This window comes from Periplaneta americana, chromosome 11, assembly GCF_040183065.1.
Source record: "Periplaneta americana isolate PAMFEO1 chromosome 11, P.americana_PAMFEO1_priV1, whole genome shotgun sequence".
Lineage (NCBI taxonomy): Eukaryota > Metazoa > Arthropoda > Insecta > Blattodea > Blattidae > Periplaneta > Periplaneta americana.
Window position 1 is genome coordinate 119,478,886 of NC_091127.1, and position 18,291 is coordinate 119,497,176.

The following is an 18,291-nucleotide window of genomic DNA, read 5'->3' on the forward strand; positions in this document are numbered from 1 at the left end:
AAATGACTGCACAAAATACAGGATGTATGAAAATGTCAGGTAAATGCTTAAGGAGGTGATTCAGGACCTTATTTGCAACAAAAAATCCTAATACGCTTTTTCAATATTCATCCCAGATTCTGAATTACACGAATATTACGTACCGTATCTATCCCCATTTGATTCCACACCTAATGGACCTGTCTGCTTGAGAGAAGGCAAGCTAATTGTCAGTTGTCTAGAGCAGATACTCAAAATGTCCCACTTTCGCACGCTTCAGCACGCCGCCTGACCTCTCGCTGCACATTATCCAATCCGTGCTGGTGTATCTCCATTTGTAGCCTGTTAATGTTTGCAACGAAATCTTCCCTGCTTGCTATCTCCGTTTGGTACACTTTCTCCTTCATGCAGCCCCAGAGAAAGAATTCCAATGGTGTTAGGTCTGGCCGGGCAACCGGACCACCCCTTCCAATTCATCTACCTGGAAAATGGTGATCTAACCATTGTCGTATTTGAAGTCTGCACCGTCTAGTTGATAGCATAGTTGCCTGGCCAGCCCGGTCCCCAGATCTACTACCAGTGGACTTTTTTTTCTGAGGCCTTTTGATATACCGTGTATATCTATTTTATTAATGTTACATAAATCATAGTTCACAGAATTACTAATTATCCTACTGTAAACAGAAACAGATAAAGAGAGAGGGGAAGGTGAAATAGAGCAAGATATTCCTAAGATTTTTGAAGAAATTTGTGTTTAGAAATTCGGCTCAAGAAATGTTAGATGCAATGACTCATAAGGCATTCATGCGAGGAATGTTCAGTAATGAATGGTCATGGTAATTTTTGTGACATAATACTTTTATTTAACTTCCAAATATTTATTATATTTTTTAAATAGTTGAAGTACACTTGTCGCATTGTTTCTGCCAGTCTTGAAAGACTTGACAGAAAAAATTTTCATAGTCCTTCAGAATTGCCTTCGCAGCTTTCACCATTTGATCGGAAGAGTGAAAAAATGAAAGAATCACATTGTTCCAACTCTGGACTGTGAGAATTTGAGAGACACGTTTCACGTTTATTTTCGTGAGATGCTTTATGACTGCATTTTTAGTTTGGCGCTATGTTGGAGCTGTGTGTGTGTTATTGACCCAGTTGCATTACGATATTATAATTATATAATATATATAATATATATTATAATTATATATTCTAATTATAATTATAATTAGAATAATACTGCTGCAGCTGTACTCTTTGATCAGAAGATATCGGGGTAATCGATTAGCCCATTTGTACACTGGCGTTGAAAGATATCCGACCTACGATTTTATGATCGTCTAACCACGGGATAAGTCAGGACCAAAGATATAAAGAAATTGACAAACTTCGAAATATTTCCGCTAGTGGTCAATAGGTGACACCATTATTAGGGCGGTTACAAGCCGTCTGAGAAAATGAAGATGTAGATTAAACATAAATTATTCCCATAACTGACGGTATCAGCGGCTTCCCGCTGAACCCAGTGTTGTTTTAATACAATCAGCAGAAGGGGAGGAAATATTGAATTGTATAATGCGGATATATTTATGTTGCCTATGATTGGCAACACTGACTAGTATCTCCGCTACCTCTTCGTTGAAGTAATAACTAAAGAAGCTACGTGTACTCCACAAAATTATCGATCAATATCGATTAGCAGAGGTCGGGTATCTTTGAACGCCAGTGTACGATCTATACTTAGCGCATCACACTGGCGCACACTATCGGATTTAAGTTATTTTGTTATCTTTCGTAACAAAATAATGACTCAACTATGCCGCAGTTCTATGTATAACAGTTCTATTATGTAGGACGTATATAGTGATTATTACTAAAGAATTTACACACAACTTACAAACGAGCTATTCAGTGTATAAGGCAGATAAATGTCTGTATAAGAGTTTTTATTTATGTGTGCTATCTGTTAGTATGAAAGAGAAGGCCTTATAGCCTTAAACTTGTCGGATTAAATAAATAAATAAATAAATAAAAAATGTCCTATTTGGCAACACGCTCAACATTTTATAGCCCTCTATTGATCATTATCAGCACTTGAGTGCAAATATTGAATAATAATAATAATAATAATAATAATAATAATAATAATTACTTACAAATGGCTTTTAAGGAACCCGAAGGTTCATTGCCGCCCTCACATAAGTCCGTCATCGGTCCCTATCCTGTCCAAGATCCAGTCTCTATCATCATATCCCACCTCCCTCAAATCCATTTTAATATTATCCTCCCATCTACGTTTCGGCCTCCTCAAAGGTCTTTTTCCCTCCGGTCTTCCAACTAACACTCTATATGCATTTCTGGATTCTCCCATACGTGCTACATGCCCTGCCCATCGCAAACGTCTGGATTTAATTTTCCTAATTGTATGTCAGGTGAAGAATACAATGCTTGCAGTTCTGCTTTGTGTAACTTTCTCCATTCTCCTGTAACTTCATCCCTCTTAGCCCCAAATATGTTCCTAAGAACATTATTCTCAAACACCCTTAACCTATGTTCCTCTCTGAGTGAGAGTCCAAGTTTCACAACCATACAGAACAACCGGTAATATAACTGTTTTATAAATTCTAACGTTCAGATTTTTTGACAGCAGACTAGCTGATAAAAGCTTCTCAACCGAATAATAGCACGCATTTCCCATATTTATTCTGCGTTCAATTTCCTCCCGAGTGTCATTTATATTTGTTACTGTTGCTCCAAGATAATAATAATAATAATAATAATAATAATAATAATAATAATAATAATAATAATAATAATAATAATAATAATAATAATCAGAGACCGAACTTTAGCAGAATGTCTTTTTAAATGTGTTTAATATATCTTCATTTTGAAAGTAAATCTGTACGAATTATACCTTTGAAAAATCACAGTTTTATGTTGCCCTTTTCTACCTTTTTAATATACATGCCTAATTTATAAAATAAATGCCTTGTTTGCATTTATTTGTTTATTTACCTATTGTTTATTAATTTTTATTAAAAATTGCCTACAGGTATATTTTAATTTATTTCTATAACCGCTAGAATGAAAGTGACTTCACCGAATGTATATTATTGTCTTTAAGTCAGTTCATATTCTCTTTGCAACAATGAGTGCTGCCGTGCAAAAATGTATAACAGTAAGCGTTTTAATTATCGCTTGTGTTTATTTGACAAGGCAACAATGAGTGCGGGTCTAACGCAGTGGCGGCTCCTGCATGTTTCTTAAGAGGAGGAAAGAAATTACCAGCAATAAATGACATCTTCTTGAATTAAACATGCTACAAATTAGCCTACATGCATACATGTAAACCAGGTAGTGTTGGGGTTGGCCTTCCCTTTGGTATAGCAATAATCTGTTCTTGTAAACTGAGTTTCCTAAATTGTCCAAAATATATTATGATTTCGCTTCCATTCATTGTTGAATAATTGCACAAATTAATAATTACAAGGAATTTCACAACCTCGTAGCATTTTTCGAGCACACTACATCACACGTGTTGGAAGAGACTAGCTACTAACTCGTAACCGCAACCGTTTTACGGAAAAATGGAAATGGGAAATAATCTGAGGAAAGCGAGAACACTGCACCCACCCACGTGGTCTGTATTGCCACATGGACATTTTACAAGTTCAGTATCACATAATTTTGAAGAATGTCAGTTCTTGTAAAGTCATACTATCTTTATTGTTCAAAGAAGCCGAAGGCCGATTAATTTCTATGTTAAAAATGATGTAGTTTGGAGTACCTACTTTCAGTTTCAAATATATTTCTACAAAACTGACAACTTGGCTGTTGCCCTGTCTAGTAAACAATGAATGGAAGTGAATTTCAGGGGCCAACTACGTAAAACTACTTCCTCTTTGTTTTACATAAACCCGACTTTAACTTTCAAATATCCACGAAAGTTTCAAACCATGAATAAAGTGCAAAGAATAATATTTTTGATTTATAATTTTCAAAAAAGTGTACATGGTGTCTTTCACAGCGTTGCGTTAAAACTGTTTTTGTTGTGTCTCCTCCTAGATGTGTTATAGTCCGGTTGAATGCAACATCGTTAGATGGCAGCGGTAGCGAGCTTGCTGCTCGACCAGTCGGTTTCTATTTCCCGCCCATGACTGATTCAGGAGAGGATCTCCTCCCTCTCCGTTCATTTACTTCCTTTAAAACTCTGCTTCTTTCTCTGGCCGCTAGTGCGCTGTTGTCTATGTGTGTTAACTGCAGTAGAGGAGGAATGGAGTGCCTTTCCTCCACACAGACAATCTCACATCTTTCTCACAGTTTTCTACAGCACATGAGCGCGCGTCGTTTAAAACTCGATCAACCGAGTTTTTCTTATAGCTGTGAACTTAAAAATTATCTAATCTTCCTCGAATTTCAAGGCATATATTTTATTTGGTATTTACTTTCAAAAGAAGAAAATGTGAGGAGGACGTTCCTCCCTTCCCTCCCCCGAGGAACCGCAACTGGTCTAACGTTATTTTTAACGGTTATTTTTCTTTCAGTTTTCATTGCGACGTTGTAGCTAGCTAAATATTTCATATCGCAACATATCAGTACAACCAAACACAAAAATGCACTTTCTAAGGCTACAGGAAAGAAGATTTCTTTGCTTCCAACAGTGATTGCAATATCGAGTCGAAAATCTCAATTTGCATTCGACTTATGTAGCTTCACTTGCTGCCGAAATCCATTTGTGGAAAGTGCAAGTTGTGGGTCTAGTGCTAGTGCAAGGTTTTTGTAATTGCCTTTTATTGCTATTTATGATGCCTTTTTACCTGCCTATTTTAATTATTCATATTGCCTAAACTTCCGGTCTCTGCTAATAATAATAGTAATAATAATAGGCCTAATAATAATAACAATAGTGAGAAAGTGTCCAGTGAAAATTACATTTCATAGATGAACCTGAAACATTAATAAAAGTATGCTAACAAATTGCGGAGACGAAATGCTACTGGCTTGCGACAGCTTTGAGGTGATTTGAAAAGAAGTCTGTAAACTGTATGGTGCATGTACTGTATATAATATGCAAACTAATTCCGTGACCTGTATAAAACACAGCGTATAAGAAGCACGACCGATATTTTTGCTTCAGTTGGAAATGATATGAAGCGTCGACTCTTTTAATCAACCTTGTTAATTGCGAGCGCTTTATCATCAAATTCAACCCCGTTTCTTCTTTCTTCCTCTCGTTTGTAACCCACTTGTGTAACGTCCTCAATTCTTCAAAGAAACTTTAAATGCATTAGAACTGGTAATGGAAGTCCAATGAACAACTCTATATTTCTTCTCCGCTCTTATAACTGTCTCAGAGCACCTCTCACCTCTTTTAGATCTCGGTAATAGTACTCGTAGTTCACAACCTGCTGCACGCGATCCCCATCCTTGACAATTTGCATAACGTTTAACTTATCTGGAGTCCGATAAAGTGTGTGATGTCGAACACAGTGTATTCTGAGTTAAATAACAAGCCCCCTTGGTATTTCCATTGGCATAGCGCTGGATTACGACGAACGCTGACCCCAGACTACCACGGCGACAACGGAGTAGAATATGTGGTGAACGAAGCCAATTTTGTGAGGTTTTTTTCGGGGTTTTTCCTCCATTCCCTCATTATTCCACCAACAACGTCCACAACTCTCCCTTAATTATTATTTTTGCCTCGAAAAAATAGGACACCACTTATGTTTAAGTGACGTCGTGGCGGGTGTTCCTAGCGATTTGTCCAAAGATTGGTAGATGGCATTGCTAGTGGATTCTAGAGGAGTCATAAATCTGAATAAGAGGCACCGGATCCACAATCTTCTCCGTTGTCTGATGGAGACGTAACTCATGTAGATGTGTAAGGTACGGCAGACCACCACTATAGGTGTGATTAGACTGCTGGAGAGAAATGTGTGGTATGGCGGATGTTGGAGTCGACTTACTCTGGCAGAAAATTCGGCACGCAACTCATTCCGTTACTGGTGCACATAAAGCTTACATCAGCTGACGTGCTTAGGGTTGGTCCATGTCCTGCACGATAAGCACTGTTAGTTCTACTTATCTAAATAATATTGAAAAAATATAATTCTGACTAAAAGTACGACGCTGTATCAACTACTCGATTATTTAGCGTCGAGATAAGGCCTAGGTTTCGCCATAGATTACCTGAAATTCGCTTTTCGGTTGGGAAAACCTCGGAAAAAACCCAACCAGATGATCAGCCTAAGTAGGAATGGAACCCACTCCCGAGTACAACTCCTGATCTGCAGCAAACGCCTCAGGCGACTGAGATACGTCGGTGGCCTAGAATACACTTTAGGAATAGGCCTATCTACACTAATAATAAATGTGTAGCCGAAATTTTTCTGGTAATTTTCGATTTTCCAAAAATAATTGGTCCTAACATATATAATTAACCACCCTGAAACCAAAAATCGCTTTTTTGACATTTTTGTTTCTATGTATGTCTGTCTCTATGTTTGTTACCTTTTCACGCGATAATGGCTGAACGGATTTCGATTGAAAATTGAAATATAAATTAAGTTCGTTGTAACTTAGATTTTAGGCTATATGGCATTCAAAATACATTATTTAAAATGGGGGTTATAAGGGGGCCTGAATTAAATAAAAAAAAAATATCTCGCTTATTATTGATTTTTGTGAAAAAATATTACATAACAAACGTTTCTTTAAAAATAATTTGCGATAAGTTTTATTCCCTGAAAAATTTCGATAGGACTGATATTTAATGAGATAAATGAGTTTTAAAATTAAAATAACTGCCATCTAAGGCCGTGTAATGAATTAAAAAACAAATGACTTCCTCTATAAGGGGCCTTGGACAGCAACAATCGAAAGCTATGAAAGATAGCCTACAGAGAATGTTTCTGTGTTTGTGTGATGTAATATCGGAAGCTAAATTAACCGATTTGTATGATTAATTCCATTGGAAAGTGTAGTTTCTCTAGATGGACATAATGCTATAATGTTATTACAGTAACTTCTGATATGATATAATATAATATAATATAATATAATATAATATAATATAATATAATATAATATAATATGTATTATTATATAATATAATTTATTTGAAGGGTTCAGAACCATAGTGGGCCAAGCGCCATTTACTGAATACGTAGAAAACAAGGGTTAAAATTAAGTTATTACCATAATTCAATGGAAACCTATAACAAGTAAAATAAAATATACACATTAAATCTAAATGATGTCAATCTTCATTAAACTATGGTTGCATGTAATAAAAATTAAGAAACATGTTAAAGGAATTGTCATTGCACCAAATGAGTGTCTCTGGACCAAAATGATCGCATTTTAATTATTTGGATGCAATTTAAATTAAGTAACATATTAAACGATTTATCCTTCTATCAAACACGAATGTTCCCTGGATCAAATGTCCTATTTTAATTATGTAATTACTTTATATTTATTTCTAACGGGTGCAGCGGAGCGCACGGGTACGGCTAGTAGATAAATAAAATTTGAAAAATGTGGTCTTTGGAATATAACGTAAACTATAATGCAATAATATCTCAATTTTGGGGTAAAATTATGTTTGCCAAACTCCTTTATGTAGTTTTTCGCATTGCAAGGTAATTACACAGGTACTATTTTGAAAATTTCTTTTCGTAATTATGGGACTTACAAGTCTTGATCCATTTTGGCCCATCCCAGTGGCGTATGCAGAATTTTGTCAAGTGGGGTCATTATTAAACTTGTTTACGATTTACATTATATGTATTTTAAATTTTGTGTGTTATTTTATTATTTTTAATATTATTATTATAGTTATTTATTATGTTATGACATATTTATTAATATCATACTATGTTATACCATAACATGTTCATGAATATCCTTATAAAATCTTTTAAAAGTTAATTTTTCCACAACCATCCAATTTTTAACAAATAACAAAATAAATTTGACATTGAATCAGCTTTTTCTGTTAAAAGGTCGGTAGTGGGCGGTAGGCCTCTCTATAATAAAGATATCATTGTTCTAATTCCAAAGTGCCGCAGCACAAAGCACAGGGTTTATATTGAAGGAGGGGTAGGAGGACTATGCCTTATTTCGATGTAGATTTTGTTACTCTGACAGTGAAAAATTAGAGAAGGAAAAGCGATTATGGATAAAAAAAATACTCAAATCTAAATAGGCCTATGTCATTTTTTTAAGTTCAAATAAGGGGTTCAAACCCGGTAACCTCCATTGCGTATGCCCCTGGTTCACCCCTTTATTACATATGTCAATACTACTAAAATGTTGGAAATAATATTTTTCGTCCTTTCTTTATGGAGTCGGACATAGGAATTAATTTGCAAGAGTTGTTGGACAGCATTATTTTGTATGTATGTATGTATGTATGTATGTATGTATGTATGTATGTATGTATGTATGTATGTATGTATGTATGTATGTATGTATGTATGTATGTATGTGTATGTATGTATGTATGTGTATGTATGTATGTATTCACACTGCAAGTGGGTATATACCCGGTGCCTCAAGGATTACTCTAATAAATGTAGAAAAGACACTTCGGAAGATTTCAATAAATATAAGTATGAGTATGCATGCACGATCGGAATGTTATGGACAGACAGTGGATTTTCGGTTCTGATGTTGAACTTTAGGTTTTGGAGAGGTCATTCAACTAATTGCTACGCTCCCTCTGTATGCCAAGGGACATGAGTTCGCTGTGTAGGGCCGAAAATCCACAAAGGTTTATGACACAAATATTAATCCTATTAGAATGGTTCACTCCGCTTTATGATTATTAAATACACCATTGAGATTTGTGTTAAACATGGCTTAGTCTTTATACAAAGGGCAGTAAAGGAGGGTTTCAAAGATTTGCTTGGTTTGTTGAGTATGCCAGTACATTCAAATGGTCATATTCAGTAAACAATCACTGGGACTGAAAGAACAACTTGGCCCATCATTTGTGAGCGAACCAAACCATAGTTTAACGTCATACTATAGTGTACTTTTTAATTATTATTTTATTGTGTATTATAAGTGCAATTTTAAACTCAAAAGTAGGAGTGAGGTGAAGGGGTATAACAGAAAATTCAGTCAGCAGTGGTTTTTGATCTTCCCCCTCGAAAATTAAATCGACGTACTTTCCTCAAAATAGTGTCCCTTGCACATCTAAAATTATTCAAGGTGGGAAGTTTTGAAATAAACACACGATATATACATAGGCCTCTTAATTGTATTTGTGTGTATACACACATCATTTCAATCAATTCCACTCTGCAGATGATAATTTCATTAAGATAATGTATTTTTAGTGCTATGCCTTAAATATCTATTTTTCCTTGTGCCATTATTGAAGTATTCGCTTTGAATTAACATGTCTCCTTTGTTATAATTCTTGCATCTTTTCCAATAACAGGAATTGTCGTCAGGCATTACTTCGCAACGCTTGGTGACTATTTCGCAATTTTAACAACTCTCGGTACAGCAAGATATCCCATTCTTCAAACTCTCAAATTCGGTGTTTTCAATTGTGTGACACTTCTGTTTTTTACTTGGTTATTTAACGACTAGGTGAACAACTATTAATACAAACAAAATATCTTACAACGGTTTAGGATATAATATTAAATGACTAAAGATGCTGATGAATGTCAATGCTTTTAATCCTAGACCTCATTTCGGCCCATTTCTCACGATACTGTTTTCAATATTCTCCGGGATTCTTTTGTTTGCTATTTGTCATCGCCTGGCGTTTTCCTCTCTTTCTTTTATGCCCTTTTCTTTGCTCAGAATCCGCACCTGTGGAGTAACGGTTAGCGCGTCTGGCCGGGAAACCAGGTGACCCGGGTTCGATTCCCGGTCGGGGCAAGTTACCTGGTTGAGGTTTTTTCAGAGGTTTTCCCTCAACCCAATATAAGCAAATGCTGGGTAACTTTCGGTGTTGGACCCCGGATTCATTTCACCGGCATTATCACCTTCATCTCATCCAGACGCTAAATAACCAGAGATGTTGATAAAACGTCGTGAAATAACCTAAAAAAAATATTTGCTCAGAATTCGTTGAAATACTAGCGGAAGTGAAATCCTTGAAAACAAACACAAAGGCTTTGTTGTAGACCATGTTCTCTGTAAATGTAGGCCAAATTAAAAAATGAGTCACATGTTTTATATACCGTAATTAAGTGACCATTTACCTCATTATCTTTTATTAAAATAGATAACTGATACAAAATATCATAACTTATTGTAAAAAATGATAAGCTCCATATCACATTTATAAAATGAGCAATGAATGTGGTGTAGTGTGGAAATTGTAAAGAGATACATTAATAATTTGAACAATAGTCATGCCAATAGCCTATATAACAAAATAGTATTTTTTTACAATCATTTAACGTATTGGCATGTAAATAATTTACAACCAACATCAGAAACCACGCGGTACACATAGCTATACACTATCCGAGTAACTAATCTGTATATACCTACTTTCTTCTGATGAATTATTTATACCAATTGAAGTTTTCACGTAATGAGGATCTTTTAAGCTGTCATCACTATCAAAATCATCGCCGTTTTCACTGTTTTGCTCTTGATAAAAACGATTATCTTTAGCTGAACGCTTATGTTTCACTACACTGTCCTCCATCTTGAAAATGAGGATTGTGATTATTTACTGAAGAGACATGTGGATTGTTACAAACTATAGTCTGCATTTTTCTGCCATTTCCAAGTAGATTCATGTACTACTTGAAGAAAATTAAAGATCTTGTTGGACATAACTGTTTGCATCAAAAATATTGAAAATATAAACTGTGAAGGTTATTATTATTTACACCCGAGATCTTCAATTTACTGTGTTTCTTTTTCTCTAAAACTGTTTTCAGCTCATATGGCTCGTCAGAGATCAGACCCCATTTGTAGCATATGCTAGATGTTGTCCTCACACTGCAGTGGTAAGGATATTGACAGTACTACGAAAAATTCACTCAAAACTCACTTTATTCTACTTCGGTTCGCCAGAATTTGCACCCGGCTCTTCAGTGAGGAAAACCATCCGGCTATCACTATACCAGCCTTAAAAAAATTAAACAAATATAAATAGAATTGCACGTTTCTAACTCGTGATGTAAAAGTTCCAAAAGTTGGCTTACTAGAGATAATAAAACCCCCCTGCTCTTCACATTCAGTATACAGTGAGAGTAATTACGTCACAACCAGTAACAGCAAGTCCGTGTTTCTGTTATGGTAGAGATACATCAATTCTGTGAACTGGTTAGCAGCGTAGTATCCACGAAATCAATTATGGTTTGGGACGTATGCTGCTTGACATGTGCAACGAACATTAATCTGGCGCAATAACGCTGCCTAAACGGGATGTTGTATCTCATCATTTCATAGCGTTATTTGGGAGTCGTCATAAAATGTAAGTTATCCATGTCTAAAGAGCGGTTTAACTCCTGCTTGAAATGAGTTAGTTTTAATGTTATTCTACGAGTATACATGCATTTCCCTATTGTAACAAACTTAACTACTACACGTTTAGTCCATTTTCAGTGATGAAATTATTCGGTTTAAATAACATAAATACAGTAGAACTTGGTTATAACGACATCCAAGGGAACTTAAAAATTATGTTGTTATAAACGAGTGTCGTAGTAACCGAGATTCATATTAACAGTCTAATGAGGTGGAAAATGAAAAATTACAAATTTAATTAGGCTTATTTTAGATTTTTGTATTCACTTTTAAGTCTATCATGAACTTAATAAAATACACGTACAATTATAAGTACAGTATTCTGTATTAAAATAGTTTGTTCAGTACTCACCAAACTTCTTTACTTAGGAGTGAAGTAATCAGTCATTTTACTCTGTTGTCTCCTACATGCCCAATACACACTTTCTAAATTGCGTTCTACGAGTAAGTTCAGTATTTCAGTTACAATTTCACTGCTTCCTCCCCTAGCTTCGATCCATTCTGTTCAAATGCAGCAACAATTTTATCCTTGTTCTTCCAAATCGTTTGGACTGTGGAATTAATTAGGCCAAGCCCACGATAGACGTAAGTTTTTTTAATTCCATTCTAAATTTGATGGATTACTTTAATTTTTTCTTCCAACATTAAAACGTTTCTTTTACTGCCATACTGCGTTAAAATGCGTGCACTTAGTGAAAACTTCCTGTCGAAACTGATCGCACACAGATACCGTTAATACCGCATGAATTTGAACAGGTTACAATGAGATGGGGAATCTGCCTGTCTTCCAGAAATCTATGATAGAAGAAGAACGTAAAGAATATGCCAGGTTACCAGATTTCAACGAAATATTTCTTAAAATACTTTGGTTCTTAGAAAATCGTATCACAGTCTACTCTATACAGTCGCGAAGCTCAATATGTAGTAAAAATGCTAACATGGGCAGTTCCCCACCACTAGGATCGCTACTATCGCCTCATCATCTCAGATCTCTCTCCTAGCAGCCGACAAAATATGTTACACTTTCGTTGTCGTGTTCTTTTGGAAAAATTAACACCTTCCTTCCATTATTGAAATATTAAATGCATAAAGTTAATTTATTATTTTAATGAAGTATATTAAATTCCACCATAAACTCGAAGATACCTGCAAGAAATAAGTTAATATAATTTTTGTTTGTGTAAAACGAACTGAAATTTACTATAATAGATTCACTCATGCACGATTATAGCGATAATTAACTATGAAACCAATAAATATTAATTTGCATGTCTCTTTACAACAATAATAATGGAAATATGAATTAATGGAGTAACTTACGTGTACCGGTACTTGTAGTGTAGGCTTACGTAGTTAACAAAGTGGGATGAGGTTAAGCAATAATAATCACACCAGAATTGGAAATAAAACGTGAGCAATAAATTTTATTGTAACAGACTTTTTCTACGTCTCTAGTAAAGCAACAAATAAAAATAACAATAAAATTAACAGCTATAATTAAAAACATACCCTTTGAAGAAAAAAGTAGGCCTAAGCATTAATAATCCCACCAGAATTGAAAATAAAACGTGATCAATAAATTTCATTAAAACAAACTTAATTTTTCTACGTATTTAGTAAAATAACACATAAAAATAATAACAAAATTAATAACTACAATTAAAAATATATCCTCTGAAAAAAAAGTAGACCTAACCTTTATTTCTCTGGAAATTTAGCAGCCTAAGTGACAGAACTTTAACCGGTATCTAATGTCCTTTCGGTTAGACTAAAACATTTCATTGTGAAATTTAAGGATATAATGTATTCTAGCAGTCACAAAGAACTTCAAATTAACAGTTTTGTTTCTGCACAGCATTCTTGTGGAAACCCAGGAACCTTTTTGAATCTTTCGGAAATCGGATAAAGGATAACTCTGACCTCTTTCTCTTACTGTTGCTACAGTTTATAGCACTACAAAAGTCTCCTCCTTGTCCCATATTATTATTCCAATTATTATATTTTAGCCATTAACATTTTCATTACAACCAATAACGAACATTTCACAAGCATCAATGTGAAATACGCAACGAGCTAGCACTCGATAGAAATACGACACAGTCCAAAGTCGGCCATGGACAGTCTATTGTTTCTAGTTGCTAACCGCTTGGAGCGCTTTATCACGAGATTTGCAAAAAAACACCTCAAGCTTCGCTATGTATATAGTAGACTGTGATCTTATTCTAAACTGAAATTGAAAATGACGTTATATGCGAGGTAGACGCATGTATGTTTGTCGTATTAAGCAAGGTAGGTCTTATGGGGAATTAGTTGGGACCACAGAATATTTGACGTTATAGGCGAGGTGTCGCACAAAACGAGGTCGCTATAACCAAGTTCTACTGTACTAGTAGAACTGAAATTTGTGAATTAATGTAGGACCTATTAGATTTAATAGGTGTTAAAACTACATTTCACTGAACCTTTGTGCCTATGACATTTTGTTTATTTTGCGAAAGTTGTAATGACCTCGTAGAAGACTTCACAACTTTGCAATATTGTACACTGACAGATTTAAGAAATTGTGTCCTCACTACACAGATGGCGGAGTTATGGCGGTGAGAATGTTGGCGAAATGGGGTTTTAAAGTCTTTGTATTTTTTTCTCGAAAATCAGTTTGTGTTCGGGATTCCCAATTTGATGCTATCGTGACCGAAGTAAGTCAAGAGGGAATACAGCACCGCATCCCGTTCCTCGATATCGCCATTATTTCCGTAGATTAGAGACTGAAATCTTTTAAGTGGTCAAAGAAAAGTCTAGAAAAAAAGTGCAACGGATTTGCTCGATTTTATTGGTGATTACTACTAAGCATATTGGGATGCTACAGTGAAAAAGGGGGGTTTCTTAGCCCCTTCTTTCTACTTGTGTAGAGAAAATTCTATTTTGGAAAGTCAAAATGACCATTTTTTGAAAATTTGACGGCCTCTAACTTCCATATGCCTGGAGACAAAGGATTGTACTTTACAACTACAGATAGAGTTCGAGGAGCTGAATTCGCCGCACTTATCAGATTTAACTGGACAAAAGTCGATATCGTAATTGTGTTAAACCTTTGTCTTCCCTCTTTCTAATAAGAACGAAAGAGTTGTAATGTGTAAAATCTAAGCAATGAACTAAATTAGGTATAATCGATACCTACTTCTTTCGACAGTATTCATAGTCATTCTTAGGCGGGCTTTCGGTGGATGATCAGCGAACTAACGTTTTTCGTATTAATAATATAATGATATGATATGAATCCCGTACAAGTAACCAGTCGATAGCCGGGGCTAGTTTAGCACGCTCGTAGCGCGGGCTAGCGAAATGTCTATGGATAGCACCCTAAATGTTTTCTTTACATTTCATTACTTAACTGAAATTGAAAATTAGCTTTATGAGTTCTATTGTAATAATTTTGTTCGATGTTATGAAACTTATAGCCTACCAGAGATATAAACGAGTAGTAAACAAAAGTGATATAACCGTATTAAATTAAATTAATTAACTTGCACACCAGGAGTTCGCAAAGTATATCGTATTATTAGATACGTTTACTCTATATTTGAACCAAGATGGGATTATTATAAAAGTGGAGAAGTGCGGGTGCATCGAGGCGGCAGCCGAGGCGCGTGACGTCGCCACGATTACAAACAACAATCGGACTTCACAAAGCAGCATGTGCAGTACTTATGAAAGTAATATTTTATTTTAAGTCAGGGGCTGTGTTTGAAGTTCTCGCTATTGTAATCTTTGTTATTATTATTATTATTATTATTATTATTATTATTATTATACTGCGTTTACATTTGGATGTTTCGTTCTGTTATGCAATGGCATTTTCATCGCATGAGTAATTATTGCGCTATGTACGGATATATATTAGAAACAGACTTAAGATCCGGGACACTTTAGCAACCAATGTATGCACAACTTGACTATAGAGTTCCATGAACATAGTAGACAGACATACTGTGAATGTAAAAACTATGTCAATGTGCTGCATTATATCCTACTGTTAATAGTACAATCTAGTGATAGTAGAAAATGCAGTAGGAAACATACCTCACAAGTTTTCATGTTTATCGGCGACGTTCAAGGCATTAGCGTTACAATGAACAACCATTTACATACTTGCAACTAGTTAGAAAAAACTGTTCACTATGAATGAAAATGCACTGTGATGGTCTGAGTTCGTTTCGTAGGGAGAGACGGAAGAATACTGTACCTCTGATATGAGTATGTGTCCCAGTTGGCCGCTCAAAACTGCCGAAAACATGTTACCGGCATGTAATTTTATTTTTATGGTATCACCTTGCATCCATCAGTTTTTCAAATATGTTAAGAGAAAAGTATTTAGGCTAAGTGAATAAATATGGGCACATTCTATCTCACGTTATTAATGCAATGAGGTCAGGGGTGGTAGCCTGATGACTCATGTGTTAAGGAAAATTTCAGTATTTCAGAGGTATGTTGTGTTCCACTTGATATTTGTTCACAGGATGCCGATTGTCTCGTATTTTGTAACTTAAATTTCTATGTTAAAATGCTCATAAATTTGATAATGATACGAAATTCTGTGATATTAGGATAAAGTGTACTAGTTTCAAGTGCGTTTAATTGGAAGCTATTAGACCTAATTGCGCAAAGACAACTCTCTTCAAAGAATCTGCTCGGGTTCGAATATCATTATTACGATATAATCAGCTATCTCATGGCGAAATGGATAATTCGGTAAGGAGAAGTGACCAATATGAGAAATAATAACTTTGTTTAAATTTATTGTGTTGTAGGAGAGCGAGTGTCTGACTCTAGAAGCCAACATCCGGTGGGCCGAGGCATTCATACTGATGTATTCTGTGACAGACAAGTGCTCCTTCGACGAGTGCAACCGCCTTAAGTTCCTTATAAACTACAACAAACGAAGACGGAGACTTGGTTCCAACAGTTCCAAGGTGCTGAGCCATTTCTTTATGATATTACCACTCGACATAAAATACTCAAGGATTAATAGGCTATGTGATATTGGATTGATAATATGTAAACCGCCACACATGGCAATGCTTTTCATCACCAATACTATTTTCAACCTTTTATGTTATCTTCTTTTTATTAGTGACATAAACTATCAAGTATGTAAATATATTATCCAATGCTATGTTTGTTTCTAAAGCACTGAATGCTAATAAAAAGCGAGAAAAGGTGATGTGTTTGCTTCATATTGACTCGTATTTTCAGAGATGAAACTTTGTTTTGGGGAAACACAGGCCTATTATTATGGAAGAAACATGCAGTCAGTACTTCGATCGTGAAAAAAAAATCAAAATAGTGGATTCGTCCGTCATATTTTCCCCAAAAATGTTTCGAACGCAGAAATCAGCAGGGAAAATTATGACATCAGATATTTTGAAAGCAGAAATGATGATGATGATTACTATTATTAAGACATTGCCTACTTTTAGTTTTACGTGTAATGCAAAATGTTCAAATAAACATATAATTACTGAACAGGCTCAAAATATTTTATTCCAAGGCGTGTTAAGTCAAGTGACTTAGCATATTTCGAAACAAATTAAAACTTTTAACAACATTATTACTTGGCACAATATCACTTTCCAAAAATTAAATGTTAGCAATAAATATTTTACAGTTCACTTTTGGTTTTCCGATAAGTCAGTTATAAGATTATAAAATATATTAAAAATGTTAATAAATATATTTTATCATCTAGCAATAAAACTCTCTTTCCATAATGTATTTTGTCAAAGTGTCCTTTCAATACCTTCAAGATATATCCATTCATAAAAAATCATGTTTCCTGAAAAAGTAGCTTTTTTGACTTAGCACCACTTGAAAAGTCACTCTTCAATTTGCAATTTAACATTTTCTACTTTAGCCTACTTCCAAGATTTCAAAGATTATAATTTTATATTTAATATAAGATATTTAAATACAGTTTTATATTTTGTCCTATATTATTAACAACATTTACAGTAGTAGGTATTACATAATATAAATAGATAACACTCGCCTCTGGTTTGTTTATTGGTGACAGACGAGGAAATTAATCTTCCTTCCCTAAAAAGTTGGATGTGAAATTTTTATTTACAAAATTGTACAGTTTTTTTGAGGGGGGGCAAGGAACTGAGATCTCTGAACGATTTCGATTTGTAATTCAAACTTGCTAATGCTACAGAGAAACTGTTCCAGGAGGCTGTGACGGATGTGCCGGTCGTTCTGGTGGGCAACAAGACTGATCAGTGGGGGGACCGCATGGTGTCTCTCGAGGATGGACAACGCAGAAGCAAGGAAATTGGCTGCGTGTGTTTCCACGAGATCTCGGTTCGAGAAAGTATCGAACAGGTCGGTTTATTTCATTTTATTACGAAACACAAACGGCCTGCCTTTAGTTCAGCTTATATTTATGAAACACAACTATTTTGTTATTCTCGAATACTAAAATATTTGTAGTAGGTACGTTGTTGAACTGTATAATGTATAACATTCATATCCGACGAATTAGTTGGAGAGATTTAATTCATCTTACTCACCCTACAGCACATTTGTAAACAAAAAATTACAGAATACGCCTAAGCTTTCCTTATGCTGTTGCCAAATAAAATAAAATAAAAGAAAATATAAAACAATAGTACATTATGCAACGAGCTTATAATGATAGTAATTAAAGTCGAGTATGGATATTTATGAAACGAGCGCAAGCGAGTTTCATACGACTTTTTATGCTCGACCATATTTCTAACTTGAAATTACCGCTATTCA

At 35.0% G+C, this 18,291-nt stretch overlaps 1 protein-coding gene across 2 annotated transcripts in view; it reads left to right on the top strand.

The window, feature by feature from the left end:
* LOC138709287 (ras-related and estrogen-regulated growth inhibitor) overlaps positions 1 to 18,291 on the top strand; it is a 343,718-nt gene that overhangs the window by 312,615 nt on the left and 12,812 nt on the right. For both annotated transcript variants that reach the window (XM_069839947.1, XM_069839948.1), the window contains 2 exons: positions 16,305 to 16,466; positions 17,722 to 17,874. In XM_069839947.1, coding sequence (XP_069696048.1) covers positions 16,305 to 16,466; positions 17,722 to 17,874 — 315 coding nt within the window. The remainder of the gene's footprint in view (positions 1 to 16,304; positions 16,467 to 17,721; positions 17,875 to 18,291) is intronic.